The sequence below is a fragment of the Leptidea sinapis genome, chromosome 5, assembly GCF_905404315.1.
Source record: "Leptidea sinapis chromosome 5, ilLepSina1.1, whole genome shotgun sequence".
In the NCBI taxonomy this organism is placed as follows: Eukaryota; Metazoa; Arthropoda; class Insecta; order Lepidoptera; family Pieridae; genus Leptidea; species Leptidea sinapis.
The window spans coordinates 9,571,109-9,598,370 of record NC_066269.1 but is presented as its reverse complement, the minus strand read 5'-3'; the positions used below and the strand labels follow the sequence as shown (position 1 = coordinate 9,598,370).

Genomic DNA, 27,262 nt, shown 5'->3' with positions numbered 1-27,262 from the left:
TTAGTTTTAATAATATTTTACGATAACAACGGCTATAAATGCAATTAAATTTAATAAAACAAGTCTTTAGGAGTACGATGCCAAAAAAAAATACACAAAAATACATAATTTTAAAGAAATGGCAACCGATTGAATGATCAAAGGAGCAAAAATTTTGAAAAAATCTAAAAGTATGCATAATTTTTACACTCTTGGTAAAACTGACGTAAAAACTAGATTATATTGTAGCCTGACATCGGGGTTACCTCCACTTATCGGGTTATCCATTATTTACGACAGACCCTGTATAATACAGTCGACAACCCTATTCTTATCGGATATATAATTACATCCTGTGTGTTATTATTGCATGCAGATAATTTGGTCATTGCTATGCAAAACATGATTTAAGCTGAGTAATATAATCATTATGAGACAGGCAATATGCTATGCTTATGTAATATGAACCGGTATGTTGTCAACGAGTGGGGGCTCTAATGTTATGATACTGTTATCAAGCGTATAATGCACATATTATATTGTACTACCGTTTCTGGGAAAGAGTTGTATTGTATTGATGTGACAACCGTACTCACAAGAGAATTTGAATTGAATAAAGTTATTTATTATCTTACCCCCTTATTCATAATGGTCCGCTAACTTTAAACAGCCGCTTAGGAGTGTTTTTTCTCATTCTGACTTAGGTCAATAGAAGAAGACAGAGTGAGAATTAGCAATGCTTAAAGTTAACAGACTATTATGAATAGGGGGGATAATATAATATTTTTATTTTGTGCGTTTGTTGTAACTGAACTCCTCCTAAACGGCTGGACCGATTTTAATGAAACTTTCTGTGTGTCTTCAGGTGGATTCGAGAATAGTTTAGATTCACAATTGAACTACCTCCTAAATGGCTGGACCGATTTTGATGATTTTTTTGTGTGTACCAGTGAATTTGAGATTGAGGTTTAGATTCTCCATTCCGTCCATATAATATATATAATTCTCCTGCTCATGTGTATGTTGGTGAACTCCTCCTAACGGCTGGACCGATATTTCAAATTTAAGACGTGTGTACAGGACAACGTCTGTCGGGTCCACTAGTAATATATAAATATCGTATAAATAACAATTCTTGCAGGCAGAAACAGCAGAAGGCAATAGACAAATAAAATTTGAAAACAAAATTTATGAACGATGCGGGACTCAAACCCGCGGACCTCTTGCGCTCCGTGCGAGCGGTCTTCCAACTTAGCCAACCGTTCAAGTGACATATAGTTGATAAATTCTGTATGCTTTGTCCAACTCTTAGGTTGTAGCTTCATCTACAGGATCTACTTTACAGTTGATAACCTGCTGAACCAAAAATATGTGCATATTAGGAAATTGACTTGAGATGTCGCTGTTGCAAATCTACATAATGGCAATGGGTTATCACTTTTAAACATAGACAAATTATTAGAAGGCAATAGCTTAAATTAAAGTCATTATATTTTTGTAATATCGCAAATAAAATGCTCGCAAAATACTTTATTTATTTACGGTGTGTGTGGATGATGCAGCTACTGTCAATTCTCTACTCAGTAACTTTTGTTTTGTATTAAATTACATTTACTGTTTTTACTTACTCGTGTAAGCCATTGAATAATTGACGTTTGAGTATTTTTGTTGCATCACTTTACATATTATTATATTTTAATTGAAATGATTTGTAAAACGATGAAAGTGTAAATGTTGATTTAAGAGAGTGGCGATGAGTTTCTTTCCGCTTCTTCTCATTAAAGTTCAACCTTTTACAAAGTGGCAATAAGATTAATAAGAAAATGAAACTTTTGACATTCATAACATTGTATGACCTAAATACATAAAGTGATTTTGATTTGATTGGAAAAGTTTTTTTGAAAATACATCCTTAAAGTAGTTGAGCGGGTATAGTAAATATGCATGAGATTTCTACATTGTATGTACTTTATTTTGACGGAACTGCAAATTTTAAATAAACTACAGTGTAAAAAAAAATAATTATAAAAAAACAAACGACTTCAAATTCAAATTCAAATATTATTATTCAAAATAGGATTTATAATCACTTATTGAATGTCAAAATCTACCACCCATTCAAAAGAGACTGCCTCAGACCTGAGAAAAATGGGCGCAAGAAACTCAGCGGGCTTTTTTTTTATATAAAATATGGATTACAATGTAATATTGTACAATAAACATTAATAATTAAAGAGCCTGAGGGTGTTCGCTTTAATCCCAGTCCGTGGTGTCATTAAGAAAATCGTTTATGCTATAATAACCTTTCCCACACAAACGTTTTTTGACAATTCTTTTAAATTTCGTAACACATTTGTTTTGTACATTTTCTGGGATCATATTGTAGAAGCATAACAAGAGACTTACTAACTCGACCCAACCGAGTAGTAGGCATAACAAGTTTATGTTTGTTCCTCGTGTTAACATTATGAATGTCACAGTTTCTAGAAAATTCCTCAATGTGCTTATGAACATACAAAACATTATCAAAAATGTATTGAGAAGCAACAGTCAAAATGTTTATTTCTTTAAATTTTTCTCTTAATGATTCTTTAGGACCATGTTATAAATCGCGCGAATAGCCCTCTTCTGCAGCACAAAGATAGTATTAATATCGGCCGCACTGCCCCATAACAATATACCATAGGACATAATACTATGAAAATAACTAAAGTATACTAATCTCGCCGTATCTATGTCAGTTAACCGTCTGATTTTCTTAACCGCATATGCTGCAGAACTAAGCCTATTCGCCAATCCTTCAATATGGGGTCCCCACTGCAATTTGGAATCAAGAGTAATGCCAAGAAATATAGCAGATTCCACTGGTTTTACCACCTCTCCATTTAATAAAATATTAGCATCTACATTTTTGACATTTGGCGCGGTGAATTTAATATATTTGGTTTTATGATTATTTAACAATAAGTTATTGGCGCTAAACCAGTACACGATGTCAGATAGAGCATTGTTTACTTCGTCATATAAAACTTGGCTTCGTTTCACTTTGAATATAAGTGAAGTGTCATCCGCAAACAATACCACCTTGTGTTTTTTTTCTACAAGGTAAGGTAGATCATTTATATAAATTAGGAAGAGGAAAGCTCCAAGAATAGACCCTTGTGGTACCCCCATACCGAGAGGAGTCCCAGGAGATCTCCTGCCATTCACCTCGACCCTCTGAATCCTATTATTTAAATATGAGATCAGAAGATCGAGTGCAGATCATCTTATACCATAGTGGCATAGCTTCCTGACCAGCGTTGAATGTTGAACACAATCAAAAGCCTTAGATAAATCACAGAAGATACCAAGTGCATTCTGTGATTCCTCCCAGGCCTCAAAAATATTCCTGATGAGTTCAACACCTGCATCCGTATTCGAGCGTCCCCTAGTAAAGCCAAATTGTTTTATATGAAGTAACTTATAAGTGTTAAAGTGAGTAAGCATTTGGCTTAAAATAATTTTTTCAAAAATTTTACTAAGGGTCGGCAACACCGAAACAGGGCGATAGTTATTCGGGTCAGAAGTGAGTCCCGATTTAAATATTGGTGTAATTTTACTATACTTCAGAAGGTCAGGAAACACGCCATGTTCAATACAGCTATTAAAAACTAGTGCTAGATATGGTGCTATGATGTCAATAACAGAACTTATTATTTTTACAGATATGCCCCATATATCAGCAGTTTTTTTCATTTCTAAGGATCTGAAAGTTTTAATTATTTCTGCCGGGCTAACAACACTGAATTTGAAATTTTGTTTACATTTCTTAACATTTTCCAAAAGAAGTGACTCGGCAACACTGGTGGAGGAGACAAGGGTGCTTGAGATGGAAACTGGAATGCCAGAAAAAAATTTCTCAAAAGCAGAAGCTACTTCCTGCTCAGAGTGGATTTTTGTATTGTTTATTATTAGATTATATTCAAACTTGCAGTCTTTCGCTCTTTCAGATTCCCAGTTAATAACTTTCCAAGTCATTTTTATTTTATTTGAAGCATTTTTAATTATTTCTCTAATATGCATTGACTTAGTAATAGAACATACTTTCTTAAATAATTTTGAATAATTTTTCACATATACAAGGAAAGATGCATCATGATTACATGATGATCTCTCACTATATAGCTCATATAACCGTTGTCTATGAATACCAGCTTTTGCCCAGTTGTTAAATGACAAGAGACCACCCGAGTTGATTGTCTTTGAAGTAAATATAGAAGCAAACTCTGTTTTAATTATTTTAAATAACTTACCATACATCTCATATGGAGTACTGTTATAATTCAAATACAAGTTTAAGAGTTTTTCTGAAACATTGCCTCTATATTTCTCCATTCGCCTATTGTTTACCGGAACAAACATAAACTTTTTAGTTGAAGTACATTTGTTCCCTGCAATATTAAAAGAGGCTAATTGACCAAAGTGGTCTGAGCTCAGTTTACTAATTATTGATTGAGAAATAGGTTTATAATTAGTAAAAATATTATCAATACAGCTTTTAGAGGTGCTGGTTACTCTAGTAGGTTCTAAGAAAATATTTGATAAATTATTTGATTTAAACAAAGATTTGAATGTAATACTTGTGGTGGATTTTTCTAATAAGTTAATATTAAAGTCACCACAAATCATAATATATTTCTTAGATTCTGATAATTTTGATAGAACCTCCTCCAATACACTCTCAAATAACTCATATAATGCATCGGGGGGTCTGTATATACTTACAACAATGGCACACTCAAGCTCTGCACAGGCTATTTCAATGGTACGTTCAACAGAGAGGCCCACAATAGCTTTACGGTCTTTGAATTTAAATAATTTACTTATAAGTATAAGAGAGCCGCCACGTGTTGCCTTTTCTCTGCTAAACACACTTGCCACCCGATGACCACTGGAGTTAAAAATGAGCTCATATTTTCTAAGCCAGTGTTCAGTAAGACATAAGATATCAATATTTTCATGGTTCATTAGTAACTCCAGTTCCAGTTCTTTACCTAACAATCCTTGCATATTTTGGTGCATCAGGTTTATAACTTTACAATTATTATGTTTACTATTACTTGTACATTGTGTATTTATATTGCTAGAGGAGTCCCCTATTGTCTTATTGACTAGTTTAAATAATTTGGAACATATTCCAAACCAGAAACTAAACTATAAGACTGCTCAATAGAAGCAGTGTTAATCAAATAATTACTTTGCTCAATAGGAGCAGAGTCCAACAAGCTATTACACTGCTCAATAGAAGCAGTGCTAATCGACTTACTAACCTGCTCAATAGAAGCAGGGGACCGGGTTGCCAAATAATTGGCTGAGTTATAAAATAAATAAAAGGATAGCGATTTAGCTATCTGTCTTTTATAAAAATTTGATAGGTGTAACCTATCAAATGTCAACATTTTACATTTATGATTAATTATATTATTAATATCAATTATGTGTATGTTACTACATAATAAATTACCATTATATGTCACATAATTTGAATGAGACAATAGGGTTAACATATTATTCAAATTGTCTCTTGCTTTGTTTTCCTGTGGCAAATCCTGTATGAATGGCAGTGTGAATATTATAAGATTTTCTATTTTTAAACTATTTAACTCATTGTATAATTTTTGTAGAACATTTTTATTTAAATTCCCTCTTCTCCCAATCATAACAATAATAGAGGTATGAGAGCAGTGAGTATCACTAAGAATTATTTTTATAATTTGATAGTAACTTGCCCCTGGCATACAAATATTTGATACTAACTGCCCGTTACTAATTTTATGCAAAATCAACCCCAAAAATTCCCTTCAAAACACAATTCCAAAACAATAGATATAATATGCACTAAAAAGTATAAAAATAATTGCGTATTTTTATACAATTTAATTAATTAATCTAATTCTTGTAACGATTATTGTTATTTTTGGGATTGGCGTCCTTCCGCCGCGACCCGCTCTCGCCTCTCGCCTCCTCACGACTCAAGCACATCTCACGTATACGTATGTATAGCAAATTTAGGACTTTTATGGTTCTCTCATGGATGCCACTGTTAGATCTAGACTATATTATAATTGGACACATGGGAAGCACTAGCTTTCAAATAAAAAAAGAATTATCAAAATTGGTTCACCCAGTCGAAAGTTTTGAAGTAACAAACATAAAAAAATACCGATGAATTGAGAACCTCCTCCTTTATTGAAGTCGGTTAAAAAGAATGGTACGAAACGCATGTTCAGGTAAAGTCGTCGACGAATGGAGCATGACCAGTCCTAGCAAAATTTACAATAGTTACATAATCATAATTATATCACCATCTTCATTTCAACCGGAAGACGTCCACTGGTGGGCAAAGGACTTCCCCAAAGATCTCCACGACGATCGATTCTGCGGAGCCCTCATCCAACGTATTGCAGCCATCTTGACCAGATCGTCGATCCATCTTATAGGGGGCCTAAACCACACTACGTCTTCCAGTATTTGGTCTCCGTTCGAGGACTACCCCAACGGGCGTGTCCTTCGAGCTATGTGCCCTGCCCACTCCCACTTCAGTTTCGCAACCATCTGGGCTATGTCAGTGACATTTGATGCGTTAATTGATTGTGTCGTTGGTTGACAATACTGACAATATAATATTATAATATATTATATAATTGTATTTCATATCAGTAACCTAGCATTGCAAGTTTTCACTTCTGTCTTAAGCACACATCGTTTTATTTACACCTTTCCTTATGCATGCTATTCGAGAATGTTCTGCGTGGAGTATTTATCACTTGAAGCGCAAATAATAGGCAGAATTTTCTCTTTTTTGTGCTCAAACTTGTCTTGAATGTAGATAATATCGACTTAACAAAACCATGTTGCGTCTCTTAATAATACTCTATACAATCCAGAGAATGATTTTCAGTATCATAAATAAACAAACTTAAACCATTTTGTTTATTAATTTAATTACCATGAAAACCCGAAAAGATCATCATCAAATTCAAATTCAGATATTTTTATTCAAAATAGAATTCAAAATCACTTATTGAACGTCAAAAACTACCACCCATTCAAAATAGACTGCCTCATCGTCCTAGTCTCTTTCTTATTTCTTGTAGTATTATTTTTACAAAGTTTTACGATGCAAACCCGGCATTTTAGTTTCATTTATTAGCAAAGTTAAACAGAACATGTGGCACATCAACGTCACACATTGTTCGACACTGGCTCGGGTACGCCCACATGGGCGTAGTTACCGCACTTTGTCACTACGCCGGCGGTATCTAGTTGAAGCGCAACGGAGACCAATCCTTAATCTAAAGTCATAACATTGATATTTATTCATATTTAATTTCTACTCGCAAGTAGAATATACACACGGAATTTTGGAATGAATGATATTAATTTCAGCAACTTTTAACGAACATACGAATTATAAAGATCACTTGAATGTTTAAAAGATATAAAAGGCATTTATTTTCACAAAATTGAAAATATATTTACGTATTGATATGTCATTTCTAATATACTAGATACTACCACTGCTTCGAAACCAAATGGCACTCTGAGAGATAAGAAGCGGCGCAAGAAACTCTTGTTTGTTTAAGCTATCCCAAAAAATCGCAAAAATAGGGCATAACTGAAATAATTTCTCGATGGTTTAAATAAACTTTTTACAAAAACTAATTAGATATCTACACAATATGAGACGAAAATTATTTTTTCTTTACATTTCTATTTTTTATAGACAGTGCGAACAAAAATCACCAAACTACCTGTAGCTTTTACAGTTGGAGCCATGTTTATCATTCAATCTAGATAAAAATTGTACGAATATTTATTTTATACACCAATACTATTTAACATGTCATTATTTTGTTAGTTTTGTAAACGAAATTGTATTAAGGAAGTTATAAGAGCGACATCTCAAGTCAATTTCCTAATATGCAAATATTGGGGTTGAGCAGGTTATCAACTGTAAAGTAGATCCTTTAGATCAAGCCAAAACCAGAGACTTGACCAAAGCATACAAGATTTTATAACGATACGTCACTCGAACGGTTAGCTTAGTTGGGAGAGCACATAAAATTTTGTTTTAAAATTTTATTTGTATAAATTGTATTAAGTTTGTAATAAATTAAAAATGCTTCTAATTATGCATTCAAACTATGGCGATCTTGTGTGAGAGAGGTAACCTAGCTCCTACCAGTGGGAGGCTCCTTTGCACAGGATGCCGGCTAGATTATGGGTACCACAACGGCGCTTATTTCTTCCGTGAAGCAGAAATGTGTAAGTATTACTGAGTTTCGGTCTGAAAGGTGCCGTAGCTAGTGAAATTACTGGGAAAATTATTACTGCGGTTTTATTAGGAATCCTGAGCGGCATTGCAATTGTCTCGTCCTTATTTTCATTAAAAAAAATAGCTCCGCTCGATTCCTCAAGGCCATTTGCTCGGTCCCCAGCCATAAATCTGTATCCTTTTCTATATGGCTCTTGAGCTAGTACTACGTCGTTAATAAACATAATGTTTCTATGCATTTCCCTCATTTAATAACAATAATGTTAGTTAGTTAGTTCATAATGTAAAGGATAAACATAACATTACAAAGGTTACATTCCTGATCTCATTAATAATGACAGATAATAAAATCACAAACACAGCTTGCATAAACTGTAGATAAATAATTAGTCTCTTGATAAGACGTACTGGTTATGACTAGAGATAACTAACTGGAATCGCAATAATTTATTGTATATCTAAGCTGTTTTTACAAATACATAATATGTAATAAAATTTATTGAAGTAGGCGTTACTTTGCGGAAAACCATAATTATCCAAATGTTTAGAGTTTTCTTTAGTATTAATTCCGCCAATATTTGCCTTTTAAACAATTTGACACGTGTTTCGCAACTACACGAGGACTTCAGGACATGTAGACTCGCCAAAATCTGGCGCGAGTCTCAATCTCAGACTGAGTATAAAAGACAAATATTAGCGGAATTATCACTTAAGAAAACTCAAAACATTTGGATAATATGTAATGTATAATCCCTACTAATATTATAAATGTGAATGTAAGATTGTTTGTTACGCTTTTACGTCGGTTCTACTGAACCGATTTTATTGAAAATTGGTACAACGATAGACTAGATACTGGGATAGAATATATACATTTTATCTCGGAAAATTCCATGGCTGCCGCGGGATTTGTGAAAAACTAAAATTCACATCGATGAGCTATAACTATACCAATAGTAGGTTTAGTTTGTCATAGCAATCTTCCTCGAAATAAGATTCATATAATATTATGTTGAGAACGGGAGCGAAAACGGGAACCGGAACTGGAATAGGACATAAGCTTCAATTCCAAACTTGGTTATTATTTTTAAAAACCCATTATCTATGCGGACGAAGTCGCGGGCATCAGCTAGTATGTAATAATGTCCTCACTGACTGACTGAGCTGGGTTTAAAAACTATTAAATTTGCATACCTACGGGAACAAAATAAGGGATAAAGGGCAAAAAAAATGTCGGCGTTTTAGGTGAAAGTATAAAGGCGTAAAGTTTATATAGAAAGGAGATATATTTTTTAAATTTTCGAATTCCAAAGCAAATATTTAGTATTATACTAAATTCTTATCGTATATCGCTCACAACAGAATCCACTAGAAAAGAAAATAACTACAAAATATTAATATATTTTCCGATTTGGTTTAAATCATGTGATTTTATTGTTCTATAATCATCTTTGTTTATTTCTTTTTTCTTGATTAAGTTAAACTAGAGAAGTGCCGACATTCCGAATACAAGTCAAGTATCAGCCACTAAAATGTACAAGTAATCTTTCAAATAAACGAATTTTTTGTAATTTTTTATTACTTTGAATAGTCTACTATCAAGTGAACCCTGCACTTGTCACTAAATTTCGTCAAACAACGGTAAATAAACAACAAATTGTATAATTGGACTGTGAGCGCTCAACCACTTTCTCGTGACCTTCATTTTCTACTCAATTCGTTAAGTGGGACGGTTCAATGTCTTGTTCGATAAATATTCATAATATTGATGATACGAATTCCTTAAATGAAAGTTTCTAATATTATTAAAAAGACAGTCCAAATTGTTTAAGATGCCATCGAGAGGAGAATCTATTACATATTTAATATATATATATAATAACTAGCTGACCCGGCAGACTTCATACTGCCTCAATGGATAAATAAAAGACCTAAACTTTTGTATAAAATAAACTTAAAACAAACAAAAGTTATTACCAGTGTTTTAAGGAAGTTCATTTTTTACCTCCTTAGATAGTTTGAAAGATATAAAAATTCTAATTAGTTATTCATTTTAAACTATTATTTTTATTTGATTTCTGAACGACGGTGGACACGTCAAAAGAAAATCAAAATTGTTGTTTTTATTTAATTCCGAGTATTTTCATAGTTATTCACCTTATAACTTTTTAACCTTCTCTGGACTTCCACAAATAATTCAAGACCAAAATTAGCCAAATCGGTCCAGCCGTTCCCGAGTTTTGGCGAGACTAACGAACAGCAATTCATTTTTATATATATATAAATTTAAATGGCACTCAGTCGTCTTTCACGGACTTTCAATCCTAAGGTGTAAGATCAGATTATATTAAATACTAGCTGATGCAGCAAACGTTGTATTGCCATATAAAGTATTAAAAAAATGTAATAATTATACTTTTTTGGGTATAAGATGACGACCGATTCTCAGGCCTACTTACCAAATATATCGTACATAAAATTTATCATACTACAATAATTATTATATTAGATTGCCATCTTGCAACCCTATTGCGGATCTGTGGATGAAACAGAATAATATAAAAATAGCGATAGAAAAATTGGTGTTGAACGTAGAGAGAGGTGAAAATTAAAATTTAATGCTGAAATATAATAAAATAAAAATAAAATGTCAAAAATAAAAAATAAATATTTAGGTATGGGTCACCCTTATAATTTACGGGTATGAAAAATAGATGTTGGCCGATTCTCAGACCAACCCGATATGTGCATAAAATTTCATACAGATTCGTCGGTTCGGAGGAGTTTGTGAACACACACCGCGACACGAGAATTACAAATTTAAGTATGTTATTTAAAAAAAAATCTGTCGTAAATACTACTACTCCACAGCTGAATATCTAAGTGATCGGACAGCCTGGGACTAAAATATGATTATTTTATAGCAATAACAATGACAGTACAATATTGTATATTTTATTAAAAAGAGCGCGAAAAAAGATTGCTGAGAGAATTTCTTGTGCCATTTTTTCTCTTCTCAGAGCGCCGTTTGTTTCCGAAGCGGTGATACTGTTTGATAAAAAAAAATCTCTACGAAAAAAGCGATTCACACGATTGTATGAAATATGCAGTCATTGATAGATTGACAGATGACGGCTATAATCTTGTAAAAAACGGAGATAGCCGAAATGCACTACGTTTTAAGCAACTGCACTTTCAAACTTAGCCGGATTATACTTCGTAGCCAATCTCCATACTGTAATAACTACTATTTCAAACTTATGTAAAATCACTGCACGTTTAATACTCAACTAAATTTCAATTTTTACTTAGGCAATCCCGCCTCTTATAACGTAGTAACTAACATCCACTTTGATTAACAGTATGTTTATTGTTTGACCTTCATCCGTCATAGTTTAAAAGTAATTGTATTTATTCAAGCCGACTTCTTCAATATGATCTATGTATCAATTAGTCACGGCCCATACAATTATCACTAGTTTTGCTTTGATTGAGCATACATATGGGTCAGCCGATTGTATGAGATCTCCGCAGAATACTGATCCTAGTATCGGAATACTGGGTCTCGAAATCTCGAGCGATTGCCAATTCCGCGGTCATTTGGAAGGCAAACACCAAGTGGGCTTCGAAGAAACTAGGTGTATAGACAGGGCACCGCAATAAGTATATAGCATATTCTAGCGCTCTATAAAGCGCAGATCCAGCCACATATGGAGTATCGCTGACATCTCTGGTCTGGCGCACCCCAGTCTCAGCTCGAACCATTTGATCGCGTGCGAGCTACTCGAATTATCGGGGACCCAGTGCTCTGTAAGACTGTAAGCGACTATCGTGATCACTTGGCATTGCGTAGAGACGTCGCTTTATTGTCTGCTTCCGCATTTATCACGGTGAGTCTTCCGAAGAGTTGTTCGACCTGATTACTGCCGCTTAATGTCACCTTAACATGACACGCTTCAAGTTACGATATCCAACCAACCGGACATTAGAGGAACGCCACACATTCAGATAATGAGGATAATAACCATATTTGTGACGTGTTTTTTATGTGAAGTTCAGCTTTGATGAAACAAGTTCAAATACAACATTACAAATTTCGAATTATGTGCTTTTTTTAATAATTTTCAATAGGTTTTGAAAAGTTCTAAAAATATCATCATCATTTCCAGAAAGCCTCCCCCCAAAGATCTCCACAACGATCGGCCCTGCATTGCCCTCATCCAATGTATTCTGGCGATCTTGACCAGATCATAGTTACATTTTGTGGGGCCTACCAACACTGCATCTTATCCAAATTAGGCAAGACCAATTTCGCGAAAGAGGTCCATCGTTGAATTCAACTATGCCAGCTATGACCAGCGTTCGGAAATCTACGTTAAATAAAGTCATAAAAATTCTCTATTTCTGTAGGCAGAACAGCCTGTTACGTAAGCTAGTAAAATACAGAGTGTAACCAGACAACCTCCGAAATCATAGCTATTGGCTAAAATGCAAGAAAGTTGCAGAAAAGAAAATATCAAAAACTATGTACGTAATAAGGACCAATGGCACTTATACAACGTTTCTAATGCTGTCAGCTGTTGAGGCGAAATACATTTCTGCTTTTTGTTTTTTATTTTAGGGACTATTAAAGTTATATTCTAAAATAATTCGATCCACAATCTTTTTTATTTTGGAAATTTCCAGTGCGATTATATTCAGAATAATGGTCCAATTGCAGCCTCCCACTTTTAGAATGTAGGTGTTTTACATCCTGTAGAAATACAAATACCATAATAAAAAACAAACGAATGAATCCGACATCGTATAAATACCACTTAAACCTTGATCTTGTGATCTGATATTCGTCCTTAACCACAGATAATACATTTATATTGTAACAATACACCTTCGTGTTATTATTTCAATGCCAAGATTCATGCGTATTTGTTATTATCTCGGGAGTTTTTATTTATTCAAAGTAAAAAACAAACTTGTTTATTCGTTAAAAGTTAACAGAGTTGCATTACAGATATTCATATAATTCATCATATTCAGAACTTTGTAGGGAGGTCTAAAAGTATATTTTGACAACACTATTATAGAGCGACGGTTACACCTTGATACTTTGAAACTATGTCAGAATATAATGTTATCAGATTCCATCTTAATTATTATTTAAGGGAATGATTTTTAATGATAACGTTAACTAAAATTAATCCTAGTTCCATTGTATGCCACGACGATTCTCTTTCCGCAGAGACTATTCACAAAGTACAGTATTAAGAGCATGTATTTCTACTCTATGGTTTTACCTTACCCTTAGTAACCAACAATATTTGTTATTTATGATTATCATTTTTTAACCTAAGTGAATGGTAGTGATGGTAAGATGAAAATATCGATGATTACTAATTGCCCTCCATTTTAACTGTGTTGTATTCCGTAAATAGTTTGTCCTAAAAACCTAACCACGAAGTTTGACAAATCAATGTTAGATTTTACTTATGTTCTGGACTGTTCTAAAACCGCTTGCCGTATCCAGTTGGTGTGATACTCAATGGCAAACGTGCACTCGTAAATCGTGACCAATATCGTATCGGAATGTAAGATGCCGTACAATCCTTACAAACTAATTTGTTATGTATATTACAGCCATTGTAAAATATTCTATTATATTGAAAAGAGTGGCCACTGAGTTTCTTGCATGTCCTTCTCACGAGCTCAACTTTTTACGAACATCGGGTAAATTCGGTAATTTAAAAGAAATATTTGTAGTGAAGATTCAAAAGCGCTTAGTTTAAGCCTAACTGAATAAAGTTTATTTGACGATGACTTTGATATCCGAGCTTTATGGCGTGTCGTGTGAAGGTATAACTCAGTGACAGGAACCACTTTAAAAACCTCTTTGGAATACTCTTCAAGTATGTTGTCATTCTTAAAGAATCAAAAACGATTAGCCGTGGTATAATGTCATGCAACCCCGGTCATTGGGCACAGCGCCCATCGCTAAGACTTAAAATAGCTGCTACGTAGACGATTATCATGTTGACAACAGATTAGTGTTTACAAAGATGATTATAATAATGGCAGCTGTTCATTATGTGTACACAGTTTTCGGAGTTTTATCATTATTTTTACGTGTTTGTGACCTTAACGTCGACGAATAAAATTCTTCGAATACCTTTATTTTTAAAACATATCGCTACACAGTCAAATATTGGTTACGGGCAACGTCCAATGTTGGCAGAAGTGGTACACTTTGCAGTGTAATAGCTTAAACACATGGTCGGATTTGGTACGGCCGGACCATCGAACGGACAGGTGGTCGCCTCGCACCTATTGGTCCACCGTCGTACTCGGTTCCACAATTAAACCACCAGTTTGGGTCCATTTTGCGTGCAGTATTGGCCAGTTAGTACAACAAGCCCAGCTCCTTCCAGAAGATCAGAACATTCCTGGGGTGTTCGCAGACTTCCTGGAGCGACCTCGCATTAGTTAAGGTTTTTGCCCGTTGGTTGGTCACCTCCGCACATACCAGGATTACGTGAGTGAACGTTTTGTCCTCCACTAGATAGCCTCTGCACTTAGGAGTTTCCGTTACGCCAATTGTAAAAAGTTGCTTGTATAGTGATGTGTGACCCGTTAGTGTGATTACCATTATACGGATATCATGTCTGTTAAGGCTGATAAGTCTACGTGTCAGTTTCGGTGCAATGCAGGTATCGCTTCTTTCGACTGTCTACAGCTTAAGACATTCATCCATCGGGTGTTACTCGTCCTGGTATCCCCCCGCCCGGCTTCGCTGTAAAAGCCTTCAGGGCTATCAGCACAGAGGAGGTTTTTTAGTCGGTAGGGGGTGTTTACACCCGAGCCCGACATATGGGTCCCGTTTCGGGGTCTTCAATACGTAAATGTATTTTACTCCACTCGAAAAAAAAAAAACTCGTCCTGGTTCTTCTGTCAACCATCGGTCGACATAATCGGTTTTGGTTAATGCCAGCCGTTAAAGGATTTATCATGCATACAGTAGTTTTTCCAGGAGTTTTTGAATGTAGTGTAAATAATTTTGAATATATTGTGTGTATTCAAATGAATGTGTTTTGATTATTTGTACTTCAATCAGTAATATTTTTTTGTTAATTACAATAACACAAAAAAAATGAAACTTGGTTGAAATATTATAACATTGTCTTAAGTTTATTAATTGCAATAAAATATAAAAAAAAACTTTCAAAAATTAAAAGCTGTTACTCTACAGAATTTTTTTTAGTTATAATTTCATTCTTTTTGCTCTGATACATTTATTTTTAATTTTTTTTTATTATATTTCCAACTGATCTTGTATTTGTATACAAATATTATGGGGCTCAACATATATGCTGTGAACCATTAATGAGTTTCTTCGTTGTATATTCATACCATTGTGATGAAAAACCGGTTTCCATAAATTCGTGTTCGTGTATTCGTACCGTTAACATATTTTATCATATAGCGTTGTCCAATAAACCAAAAAATAATAAAATCATTTATATGAGAGAAAGTCGTACCAATTATTTTTGCAATATTTGACGCACACACTAAATAAACGAACTAACATATACTACACAAGTGGAAAGTGAATTATCATAGGTACTATGTAATGACATTTCATTACCTTAGGTCAATTATACGTCTAGATAGACTTAAGGCTAACACAACACAAACATAAAGTAATATTCCTGGCCTGTTTTTATCATATCATCATTATTTTCTCAAAATTGATTCATTTAGAGCTCTTTTTGATGTCATTTCTAATATACTAGATAATACCTCATCGGAAACAAATGACGCTCTGAGAGAGAAGTAGCGACGCAAAAACTCTACCCGCATTTTTTTTCACCAAAGGAGCCTCCCACTGGTATACACGCCAGTGGTATATTAGAGGTTTTACCAGTGGAAAATAAATGAGAGTGGTGTCCAGAATACCGGTCAAGTTGTTTCTCAGCCGTATAACTTTATAAATTTTTGTTACACTTTTGTGTATTTTTCAAAATAACGATCAAGGCTAGTAACAATTTATAACATAAATTTCCATAATTTATTTTATCATTGACTACGAGGCCATCAGCTCAAATCAAAACACATTATCAAAACATAAATAACAATAACATTTAAATACGTCATGATTCTATTTCCTATGTTACAAGATTCCACTGCTCCGGAGCCTTCAGCTTTACCAAGTGTCTTTGTAGTACAATATATTGAAAAACTTGAAAAGATTCAAGCTAAATTTATAAGGCACCTTAACTATCGTCATAAAATTTTTTCCAACTACAAAGATGGCTGCATGCATCATAATATAATTTCACTAGTAGACAGACGAACGTTATTAGATACAATGTTCTTATTTAATATAATAACTAATCTTCTGGACTCCCCAACATTACTTGCTAGTATTAACTTCAATGTACCACTAAAACGAACGAGAAATACGCCTCTTTTTTCATTATCATTTTACACTACGAACTACGGTAAAAATTCTCCCATTAACAGAATTTGTAAGCATTACAACGAAGTTTTTTCGAATGTCGACATTCATAATCGCAGTAAAGCTTCAAAACAGAAATTATTAAAATATTAATGAATACACTAGATACAAAAAAATGTTACTGGAGCAATATAAAACGAACAAATAGGTACATTAACACACGCACATATACACAAACACACACTACACGCACACATACACATCCAAACATAAAATAAACACTATAATCGATTATAACATAATATAATAATAGATATAAATATTAAATTCGCATTCATACGCATAATATTATTCTTTTAATGTTTAAACTATACATATTATTATGTTAAAGTAAATTAAGTTGAAATTCAGTTAAGTCGATTTTTTTGTTTATAAGTTAAAGTTATTTAAGTTGAAAACTCATTAGTTGATTTTTGTTTATATAGAGAGACCTGTAATTGGCTATTATATGTACACTAATTTTTAAGACTAATTTGTAATATTTATGCTGTTGGTCTTTTCAATAAATAAATAAATAAATAAATAAATAAATAAATAAATAAATAAATAAATAAATAAATAAATAAATAAATAAATAAATAAATAAATAAATAAATAAATAAATAAATAAATAAATAAATAAATAAATAAATAAATAAATAAATAAATAAATAAATAAATAAATAAATAAATAAATAAATAAATAAATAAATAAATAAATAAATAAATAAATAAATAAATAAATAAATAAATAAATAAATAAATAAATAAATAAATAAATAAATAAATAAATAAATAAATAAATAAATAAATAAATAAATAAATAAATAAATAAATAAATAAATAAATAAATAAATAAATAAATAAATAAATAAATATATTCAAGCAAAATAACTACAACCTTGTAGCCCCCAAAATAAACAATTCTTCTGCATGCAATGGCATTAAATTTTAGAATAAATTACCAAAACTGTATCTGAATATATATATATAAAAATGAATTGCTGTTTTGGCTAATTTTGGTCTTGAATTATTTGTGGAAGTCCAGAGAAGGTTTAAATAATGAATAAATAGAAAAATGCTGCTAAATTAAATAAAAACAACAAATTTGTACATAATTTCTATGAGAGAAATTTATTGACGCACGGTTTGACAGTTCTGCTGTTATACAATTTCATTACGACAGCAGGGTGCATATTTTACGAAGTAATTTTTAATGTTATGATATATTCTTGACAAAGTACCTGGATGCCCGAGCCTTGCTCGGATTTTCAAGAAGGTACAAAAGTTGAACAAAAAACAACTTATAGTACATCTGGATCACCCAATGTCACATCTGAAATATTATATTCTTGTATATAGTGGCAAAATTTAACTTTGTATTCTAATGCTATTGTAGCAGTTTCTCATTAAAACACGAATAAAACTACATTATTTAAAATTGAATCTTAGCTAGATCGATTTTTCGCCCCCGAAACTACCTGTATACTAAATTTCATTAAAATCTTTGGAGCCGTTTCCAAGATTCAGTTTATATATATATTTATATACAAGAATTGCTCGTTTAAAGATATAAGATTCATATAAAAACATTATTTTATTTATTATATACAGAACAACGTCTGTCGGGTCAGCTAGTTATCAATAAATAAATTTAAATCTTTTATTAAACACAGACTCATGTCAAAGGCTTCTTACAGTATTGAAGATTACGTGGACGATTTTTTGTGCATTTTATGGTTAAGCCTAGTATTGTTTACTGGATTGCATTTTTTTAAAATACATACATATTAAAACTTTTGTTGAACAAATACATGCTGCATTTGAATTGTATTTATGTGACTGACGTTGACGAGCAATCTGTTGATTTTATGTCAATAAAATATTTTTGACATTCACTTTGAAGACCGCAATGACCTAATGTCATCATTTCATCCGGAAGACGTCCATTGCTGGACAAAAGCCTCCCCCAAAGATAGCCATGACGATCGGTCAGATCAGATCTGCGCTGACCTCATCCAACCTACTCCGGCGATCTTGAGCAGATCGTCAGTCAACTACGTCTTCCGCTACATGGTCATCATTCGAGGACTTTGCTGCCCCAACAGCCGTCTGTTCGTCGAGCTATGTAGGGCCCACTGCCACTTTAGTTTCGCAACTAATCGAGCTATGTCGGTGATTTAGTTCTCCTACAGATCTACTCATTCCTGATTCGATCTCACAGGGAAACTTCGAGCATAGCCTTCTCCATTGCCCTCTGAGCGACCATGAGCTTCCTCATAAAGCCCCTAGTTAGCGACCACAAATGCGTTCCGTATGTCATCAAATTCAAATTCAAATATTTTTATTTAAAATAGGATTTAAAATCACTTATTGAACGTCAAAAACTACCACCCATTCAAAAGAGACTGCCTCAGACCTGAGAAGAATGGGCGCAAGAAACTCAGCGGGCTTTTTTTTCATATAAAATATGGATTACAATGTTTTATCGTACAATAAACATTTATAATTAAAGAGCCTGAGGGTGTTCGTTTTATTCCCAGTCCGTGGTGTCATTAAGAAAATCGTTTATGCTATAATAACCTTTCCCACACAAACGTTTTTTAACAATTGTTTTAAATTTCGTAACACATTTGTTTTGTACATTTTCTAGGATCATATTGTAGAAGCATATACATCGCTCAACAAAAGACTTACTAACTCGACCCAACCGAGTAGTAGGCACAACAAGTTTATGTTTGTTCCTCGTGTTAACATTATGAATGTCACAGTTTCTAGAAAATTGTGCTTATGAACATACAGAACATTATCAAAAATATATTGAGAAGCAACAGTCAAAATGTTTATTTCTTTAAAATTTTCTCTTAATGATTCTTTAGGACCTAGGTTATAAATCGCGCGAATAGCCCTCTTCTGCATCATTAGCAATACGCACTGGTTAAAAACTTTCGTCTTCAGACACTGTGGTATTTGAGACGAGAAGTATTTACTGACCTTCTTGAACGCTGATGATGCATATAGGATGACTTGATACACCGTTTATTAATTATTATTTATAATTATTGTAATTTAATTATTAGCACTAAATCTGATTGTTTGCTATATTTGTATTGGCACACATTGCTGACTAAGCTTGTCGCTGACGAGTCGGTTAGATCACGTTTTGTTTACATTCACGTTCGATTTAAACATTAGCAGAGTTTAAATCTAGAACAATCACTGACCTCTACTATATACCACTGGACTGGCGGCTGTCAAAGTGCTTTTGTGCCTGTTTGATATTTTTCATTTTGGCGCTGTTGGCTACATAGCGAGAGTCTGCGGTACTAAAACTAGTGATGAAAACCTCAGCTAAACACACATCCATAGGAAAACTATTTACAAATAAAATTGTGTGCTTTATTACGTTAATTCTTGAAATATAAATAACACGGAAAACAACCGAAATTAATTCAAAATGCAATAATATATATGCTATACGCTCGCGGGTGGCGTTTCAAAAAGGCACAAAAAATTTGATGTCAAAATATAATATCAACTACGGTTACATTACCAAATCAAATCAAAATATTTTATTGCAAGTCACATTTTACACTAGGGTGGTAGGTACATTAACGGGTAGACAATATGTGACGCCCTGCAAGGGCACAGCAACGTTATACATAAAATAAATAAGTCTTATACATTTTATACATTCTTATACTATATTGTAACTAATTCTCACACTTGGTGTAATTAAAAAATTCGGGTAAATCGTAGAAGCATTTTGAAACTAAAAAAAATTTAAGATGTCTTTTAAATAGAGAAGGCTTCTCTTTATTTTTAATATCGTTTGGGATGTGATTATTAAGTTTTATTGCCATTACCTCATTACATTTAATGAAATCTATTTCTAAATGTAAAATGCATACTAATTAAGTGTTATATGAATCTTTTTTTTTTGTTTATTATAAATAAAATACTGTTTTTCATGAACTTGTCAATAATATTTCATAACATCAAGAATTATTTCGTAAAATGTGCTCCCTGTTGTTTTATTGAAATTGTTTCACAGCTGAACTGTCAAACCGTGCGTCACTAAATTCTCTCATAGAAAATATGTCAATACAAAACAAATGTTGAAAATAAAAATAATTAAGGGTCCCAAATCGAAATAAAAAGTATCCTATCTCTCAAGTTGGACTAAACTGCACTCCATGAAGTAATACCCATCAAACTCCGTTCATTAGTTGAGGAGTTCATCGCGGACAAACAGCGTGACACGTAATTTACATATATCAACATATATATAGATAATAATAAGAAGAGAGATACAATGTGTGAGATGAGTGGTGAGATTATGAAAAACGTTCCAAGCCACATTCACCACATTTTAAGGAATTCGTGTTTAAAGTTTAATCAATATTAGTGTATTCCATGCATGTGGGTTGGGCTACTAAGTCATGATTTCATTTAAAGAGTAGCAGCAGTAGGGCAACCCTTTTTTGTCAGTCCGTTAATATGAATCACGTGACCAGTTTTGTCTTCTTAACTCAATTTCAACATGATTGTGGTTTGGAACGTTTTTCTGCAATTACGTCCAATTGTATTCAGATTTCTTGAATTTTAAACATACTTGACTCTAATGAGTAAATGCTTACCGAAACACAACTGAAGTAGCGATAAGATAAGAAACCAACGCAGTTTAATTAATGCACAACCAATAATTTCTAATGATATAATAATTAATAATTGTTCATTTGACATTGATAGCAATAATTAATATTCAAACAAGTATCATAGACAGCCGATGAAAACAGGCCAGGTTTATTACTTTAGTGTGCGTGATGAGCCAATTCATACGATCGCGATTTGTATGTCACTTTGTGTTGGTGTTCGTGCATTGCTCAAAATAGAGGTCAACATTTAGTTCTTACTTAAATTGGCAAAATATAATTAAATTGTAGTATTTTGTTTTTATGGAAGACGTCCACTGCTGGATGAAGGCCTCCTCCAAAGATTTCCACGATGATCGGTCCATCAGATATCCAGATCGTCGGTCCAACTTTGGGGGGAACCTACCAACACTTCGTCTACCGGTACGTGGTCGCCGTTGGAGGACTATACTACCCCACCGTCCATCTGGTCTTCATCAATCTCAGCAATCATTTTGGCTATGTGGTTCTCCTACGGATCTCCTTATTTCTGATTTGAGGGACCTCCGAGCAAAGCCCTCTCCATTTCTCTTTGAGCGACCATGAGCTTTCTCATCGGCTCCGTAGTTACTAGTTATCGATCACGTCTGCGTACCGTAAGTCATCACTGACAACACACACTGGTTGAAAACCTTCATCTTCAGACACGAGTAGATTTTACGGAGTTTCCCTAACAATTACCAGTGGTAGGCTTCTTCGCACCGGATGCCGGCTAGATTATGGGAATCACAACGGCGCCTATTTCTGCCGTGAAGCAGTAATGTAAGCATTCTGAGTTTCGGTCTGAAGGGCGCCCTAGCTAGTAAAATTACTGCGCAAATGAGACTTGACATTTTATGTCTCAAGGTGACGAGCGCAGTTGTAGTATCGCTCAGAATTTTTGGGTTTTTCAATCATCTTAAGCGGCACTGCATTGTAATATTCAGGGCGTATAAATTACCATCAGATGAACTGATGTAATGATGATGAATGATCCTAATCATCTCGTCCCTTGTTTTAATAAAAAAACATCAGATCAAGATTGCAAAACTCTCTTACTGCTAACGTATTATTAAACTTGTCGTGTGCGTCTTGATAACATACTCCAAGTTTTCCTAACAAACGAGCTAGTTGTCAAACAAATCTTGTTACTTTAACTTGATCGAGCTATGTTAAGTTTGTTTGTATAAAAAGAGATAATATGCTATCTTTAACAATTTTGTTATTACGAAACCATTGTGAATCTTCTATTGTTAAAATAAAGTAATTTAATAAGAGGTTAGATTTGTGTTTGCTTAGTGGTTATTGAGCTAGAGATCCCAGGTTCGAATCTCGGTAGGTGCAATAATTTTTATAATTAATAATAATGTTTGCTTCCGAGTCATGGGTGTTTGTATGTATTTATCTATATTTAAGTATGTATATCGTACTAGACTGTTGTCTTGTATCCACAATGGGTACAGGTTACTCCTGCTATGTACAATATAAGTTTGGTTATTTTTTTTGTTGCACCAACAAAGTACCTATACAATAATACATACAAAAAAATATAGACAAGAATACAAGTTGAGAGTTCAATTGGACGATATTCCAGAAAAACGTTCCAAACGACAATCAAATTCGAAATTGAGTTAAGAACACAAAACTGGTCACGTGATTCATATTAACGGACTGACAAAAAATGGCAGCCCTACTGTCACTCTTTAAATGACATCATGACTTAGTAGCCCAACCCACATGTATGGAATACACTAATATTTATAAAACTTTAAACACGAATTCCTTAAAATGTGATGCTTGTGGCTTGGAACGTTTTTCAGGAACTACATCCAATTATAGGCGCAAAAAACATTCTTATGTAAAAAGAAAATAAGTACATTAAAAAGTAAAATTTCTATGTTTTAAAAATTAAATTTGAGCGATAATATAGCTTAGTATTTTCTTTCATTAATTTAAGTGTTCCACATTTATTTAATTAAAATTATTATATTAATTATAAAGCGTGTAAATGATTGTCCCCTGAAAATTTGGTCCTGTAACGGTCACGAAACTATAAAAAAAATCTTTATGTAGAAATACAGTTACAATTGGAAAGTTCCATTGGGCATTCATGCTAAATAGATGAATATTATATTATGTCTAGGCCAAGCCAATTCCGTTTCAATCTCTTCAAAATATATATCCTTAAAAGTTTGCCTTTTTATGGAAAAGGAGGACAAACGAGCGTACGGGTCCCTGGTGTTAAGTGATCACCGCCGCCTACATTCTCTTGCAACACCAGAGGACTCACAGGAGCGTTGCCTGCTTTTAAAATATGTACGCGCCTTTTAAAGTGAAACTTTTATTACATCGTCTCAAACTTTATCCTCTGTATGTTGCATGTCGCGTGACGGTCGGGCGGCGCCTATAGTTCGCAGCAGCTGACGGTGTACTGTATTATATAGACTATTTTGTTTGTTTTTGTCAGTGTTTAATGTAAATGTTATTACTTTTATTATTTCCCATTATCATTCCAATTTTCCAAGTATAAAATTAAGATTGATAAAGCGATTTTTATACCTTTAATGGAATATTATTCCGAAAATTTTTAGTTAAATGTCTATAATGTGAAAATAAGTTTCACTTTGAATAGTTTTCACAAACTACAAACCCCGGAAGAGGGTTGTATAATCTAATAAAACTATAAATAATTTGAACCCGTGATATTTTAACCCCTTATCGTGTAATGTGCATGTAATATGTTACATGAAGAAGAAATAATTTAATATTGAGCTTACGCGATATGGATACATGAACAAATACATTAACACTCGTTTAGCATGATATTACAGAGGTTCAATATATAGAGCGAGTGATCACATCGGTTTAAAGAACTTTATTTCTCATTAAGACTGTCGTCACTTACATGAGAACATAAATTCAGTGAATGGGAGGCGAATTTGCTCATTGTTACTTTCCGGTTTTAAGGCGGTGGTCCAATTTACAAGATATGGTTTACTGTTATCATATTAATAAGATGTTTTTACTCATTGGTTTGAATATGATAAAGCAGCCTTTTTTTTGAAGATGTTGACCGAAGTCGCTTTCCTAACAGTTTTCGGAAGCTTATTGTGTTCGTATCTAATTATTCATATCTAACTATGAAGAGCAAAACTAATTATAAATGAAACAAGAAAAGATTTTACTGACAATCATCTTATTCATAGATTTACGGCATTTATGATTTAAGTATCGGAAATATGGAAATAAATGACCGTTGCTTATACGGCGTTGCAACATGGAAGGCTGTTTAAGAGAAATCAATAAAAAATCTGACGTATTTTTTTTTATTTAGTCGTAATTTTTTTTGTCATATCTGTAAATAAGTGAAATTATTTTATTATGTTGTTTTGTAGTTACCGAGTATCAGCGTTATTAAAGGAACTCTACAGAACTATGAAGAAATGGGAATCGAAGTGACAACTGAGAGCCCTCAAGGGTTTCCTCTCGGGCCACTGCAAAGTGAACGGGCACCTAGCCAGAATGGGTCTCAGTGAATAAAAATCTGTGCAGATCCTGCTGCTAAGCCGCTGAAGACCCCATACACATCCTTCTGGAATGCGAGGCCATTGCCAGAATCAGGCTGGGGTGACTTAAAACACCCTCACTCACAGCTGAGGACGTAACCAGCCTGGACCCTCTGAGGATCCTACGCTTCTTAAAGGTCTAGAGAATACAATTTAAATCCCGGCAAATGTCTCCTAGTCAGTAGCCTCGATCTCACCACAGCTCTTTGTCTTAAGACACAAGAAGTCGAGGATAGGCGCGCTAGCACAAGCAGTGGGCACTATAAATCCTAGGATTTAAGTGCAGATTATCCCCTACTCAAATAATAATAATATAATAATAGAAGTGACAAAGTCACAGTGATTTTTTCCCATCACTAGCTCGCAATTATCTGACCACGGAAATCCAGTACTCTATGAACTGCTTTACTACTTGGCTCGTACAGACAATGCTTAGTTGTGCGTATTCTACCGCATTTATCATGGAGAGTATTTCGTACCATAATCCTAATGAAAACTTGTGGCCAGTGGGAGGTTCCTTTGCACAGGAAGTTGGCTAGATTATGGGTACCACAACTGCGCCTATTTCTGCCGTGTAGCAGTAATGTGTAAACATTACTGTGTTTCGGTCTGAAGGCCGCCGTAGCTAGTGAAATTACTGGGCAAATGAGATTTAACATCGTATGTCTGAAGGTGACAAGCGCAATTGTAGTACCGCTCAGAATTTTTGGGTTTGTCAAGAATCATGGGTAGGGCGTATCAATTACCATCAGCTGAACGTCCTGCTCGTCTCATCCCTTATTTTCATAAAAAAACTTCTTACTGCACGCGATTAGTTGAATTATCATCCACACCCATAGTATATTTAAACATTTTTAGAAGTAAAGGTACAACATAAAAGACTTCATTAGTGATAAGGCTACTTGGCAGTGAAATAAAGTCTCTGTTATTATTTGTAATGACAATGCCTTTTTTCTCTCTTTTTTTTCATTGAAGAGGAGGAGAAACGAACTGTATATGATAGAATGCAAAATGCGGAAACTGTAAATATGGATTTGAAAGACTAACAATGAGTTTATTGCCACTTCTTCTAATTAAAGTTCAATTTTTTCGAAGTGGCAGTAAAATGTTTTTTTTTATTGTCAAGGTGTCAATTTAAGGTATCAAGGAATGCGTTGCCGGCCTTTAAGGTGAGAGTATGCCCTTTTCTTGAAGGTCCCTAAGTCGTATCGGTTCGGGAAAAGAATAGCAGTTAATTGATTCCACAAAGTAGCTGTGCGTGGCAATAAAATGTTAAGTGTCATTCTGGCCTGATTGATTAAATTATTCTTCTCTCCTTCTTTCATCATCTGAAAGCGTGGCGTACCACCACCGTGCAGTTTTTTCTACCACATATAGGCTGGCAGCGCTCCTGTGATAAGCCAGAGGACTGGTGTTGCAAAAGAGAGTGAGCGATGACGATATTGCCATCAGATAAGCTCGATTGTCTTTATCATCCAAAACAAAACTAAAGTGGGTTCTCAGGAAGCACGTCGAAGCACTTCGAAGCACGCCCGTCATGCAAAAGGGTGAAAATAATTTTTAAACCTGTTAAGGCTTTCAACTCATCGAGATTCAATCTAAACAGGTTTTATACTTTTATTTATAAAGAACTAAATAAACCTTCATAGTGCTTTCTTTAATTGAAACGATAACACACACATAATTAATTAATATACTTTTAAAATTAACATATTAATTAACATTGTTAATGGATCAATATTAATGCTTTTTAAATAAACAACCTTAACTCTATATACTCCCTGTATACAACTATTCAATAATTAAAACATAATCCAATAAACGCAATTAAGAAAATAGTTCACTAGAAAACTGTTTAATTGACACAACATATTAAAAGAAATCTGATGTAAATATATGGAATACGAGAACTTTCGCTTGCACTTACTTCAAACTAGTTTGCACAGAGGCCGACATCATAACGCGTCTATACCGTGCCGCGATTTGAAACAAACTGTTGTTTAGTTGTTCTGTGTTCATATTGCGATGGGACATATAAAGAGCTGCTCCAGCTATCGAATATTTGTCTTGGGTATCATTTTTCCAAGAAATTTTGTTTAAACATGACCTTATTACTTGACGATAAAGTAATGTTTATATTTACCTAATGAACATGTTATTACAATAATATTTTCTTTGAATTGTGTCACTATATTATGTAAACACAGCAATTAAGAAAGGCAAATACGGATTTACA

The 27,262-nt window shown here is 33.7% G+C and overlaps 1 protein-coding gene across 1 annotated transcript in view; it reads right to left on the bottom strand.

Annotated features, from left to right (window-relative positions):
• Positions 1-27,010, bottom strand: part of LOC126964440 (uncharacterized) — a 45,871-nt gene extending 18,861 nt beyond the window's left edge. Inside the window, exon 1 of the mRNA XM_050807545.1 lies at positions 26,954-27,010. Coding sequence (XP_050663502.1) covers positions 26,954-26,985 — 32 coding nt within the window. The 5' untranslated portion in view covers positions 26,986-27,010. The remainder of the gene's footprint in view (positions 1-26,953) is intronic.
• Between the last annotated feature and the right edge of the window lie 252 nt (positions 27,011-27,262).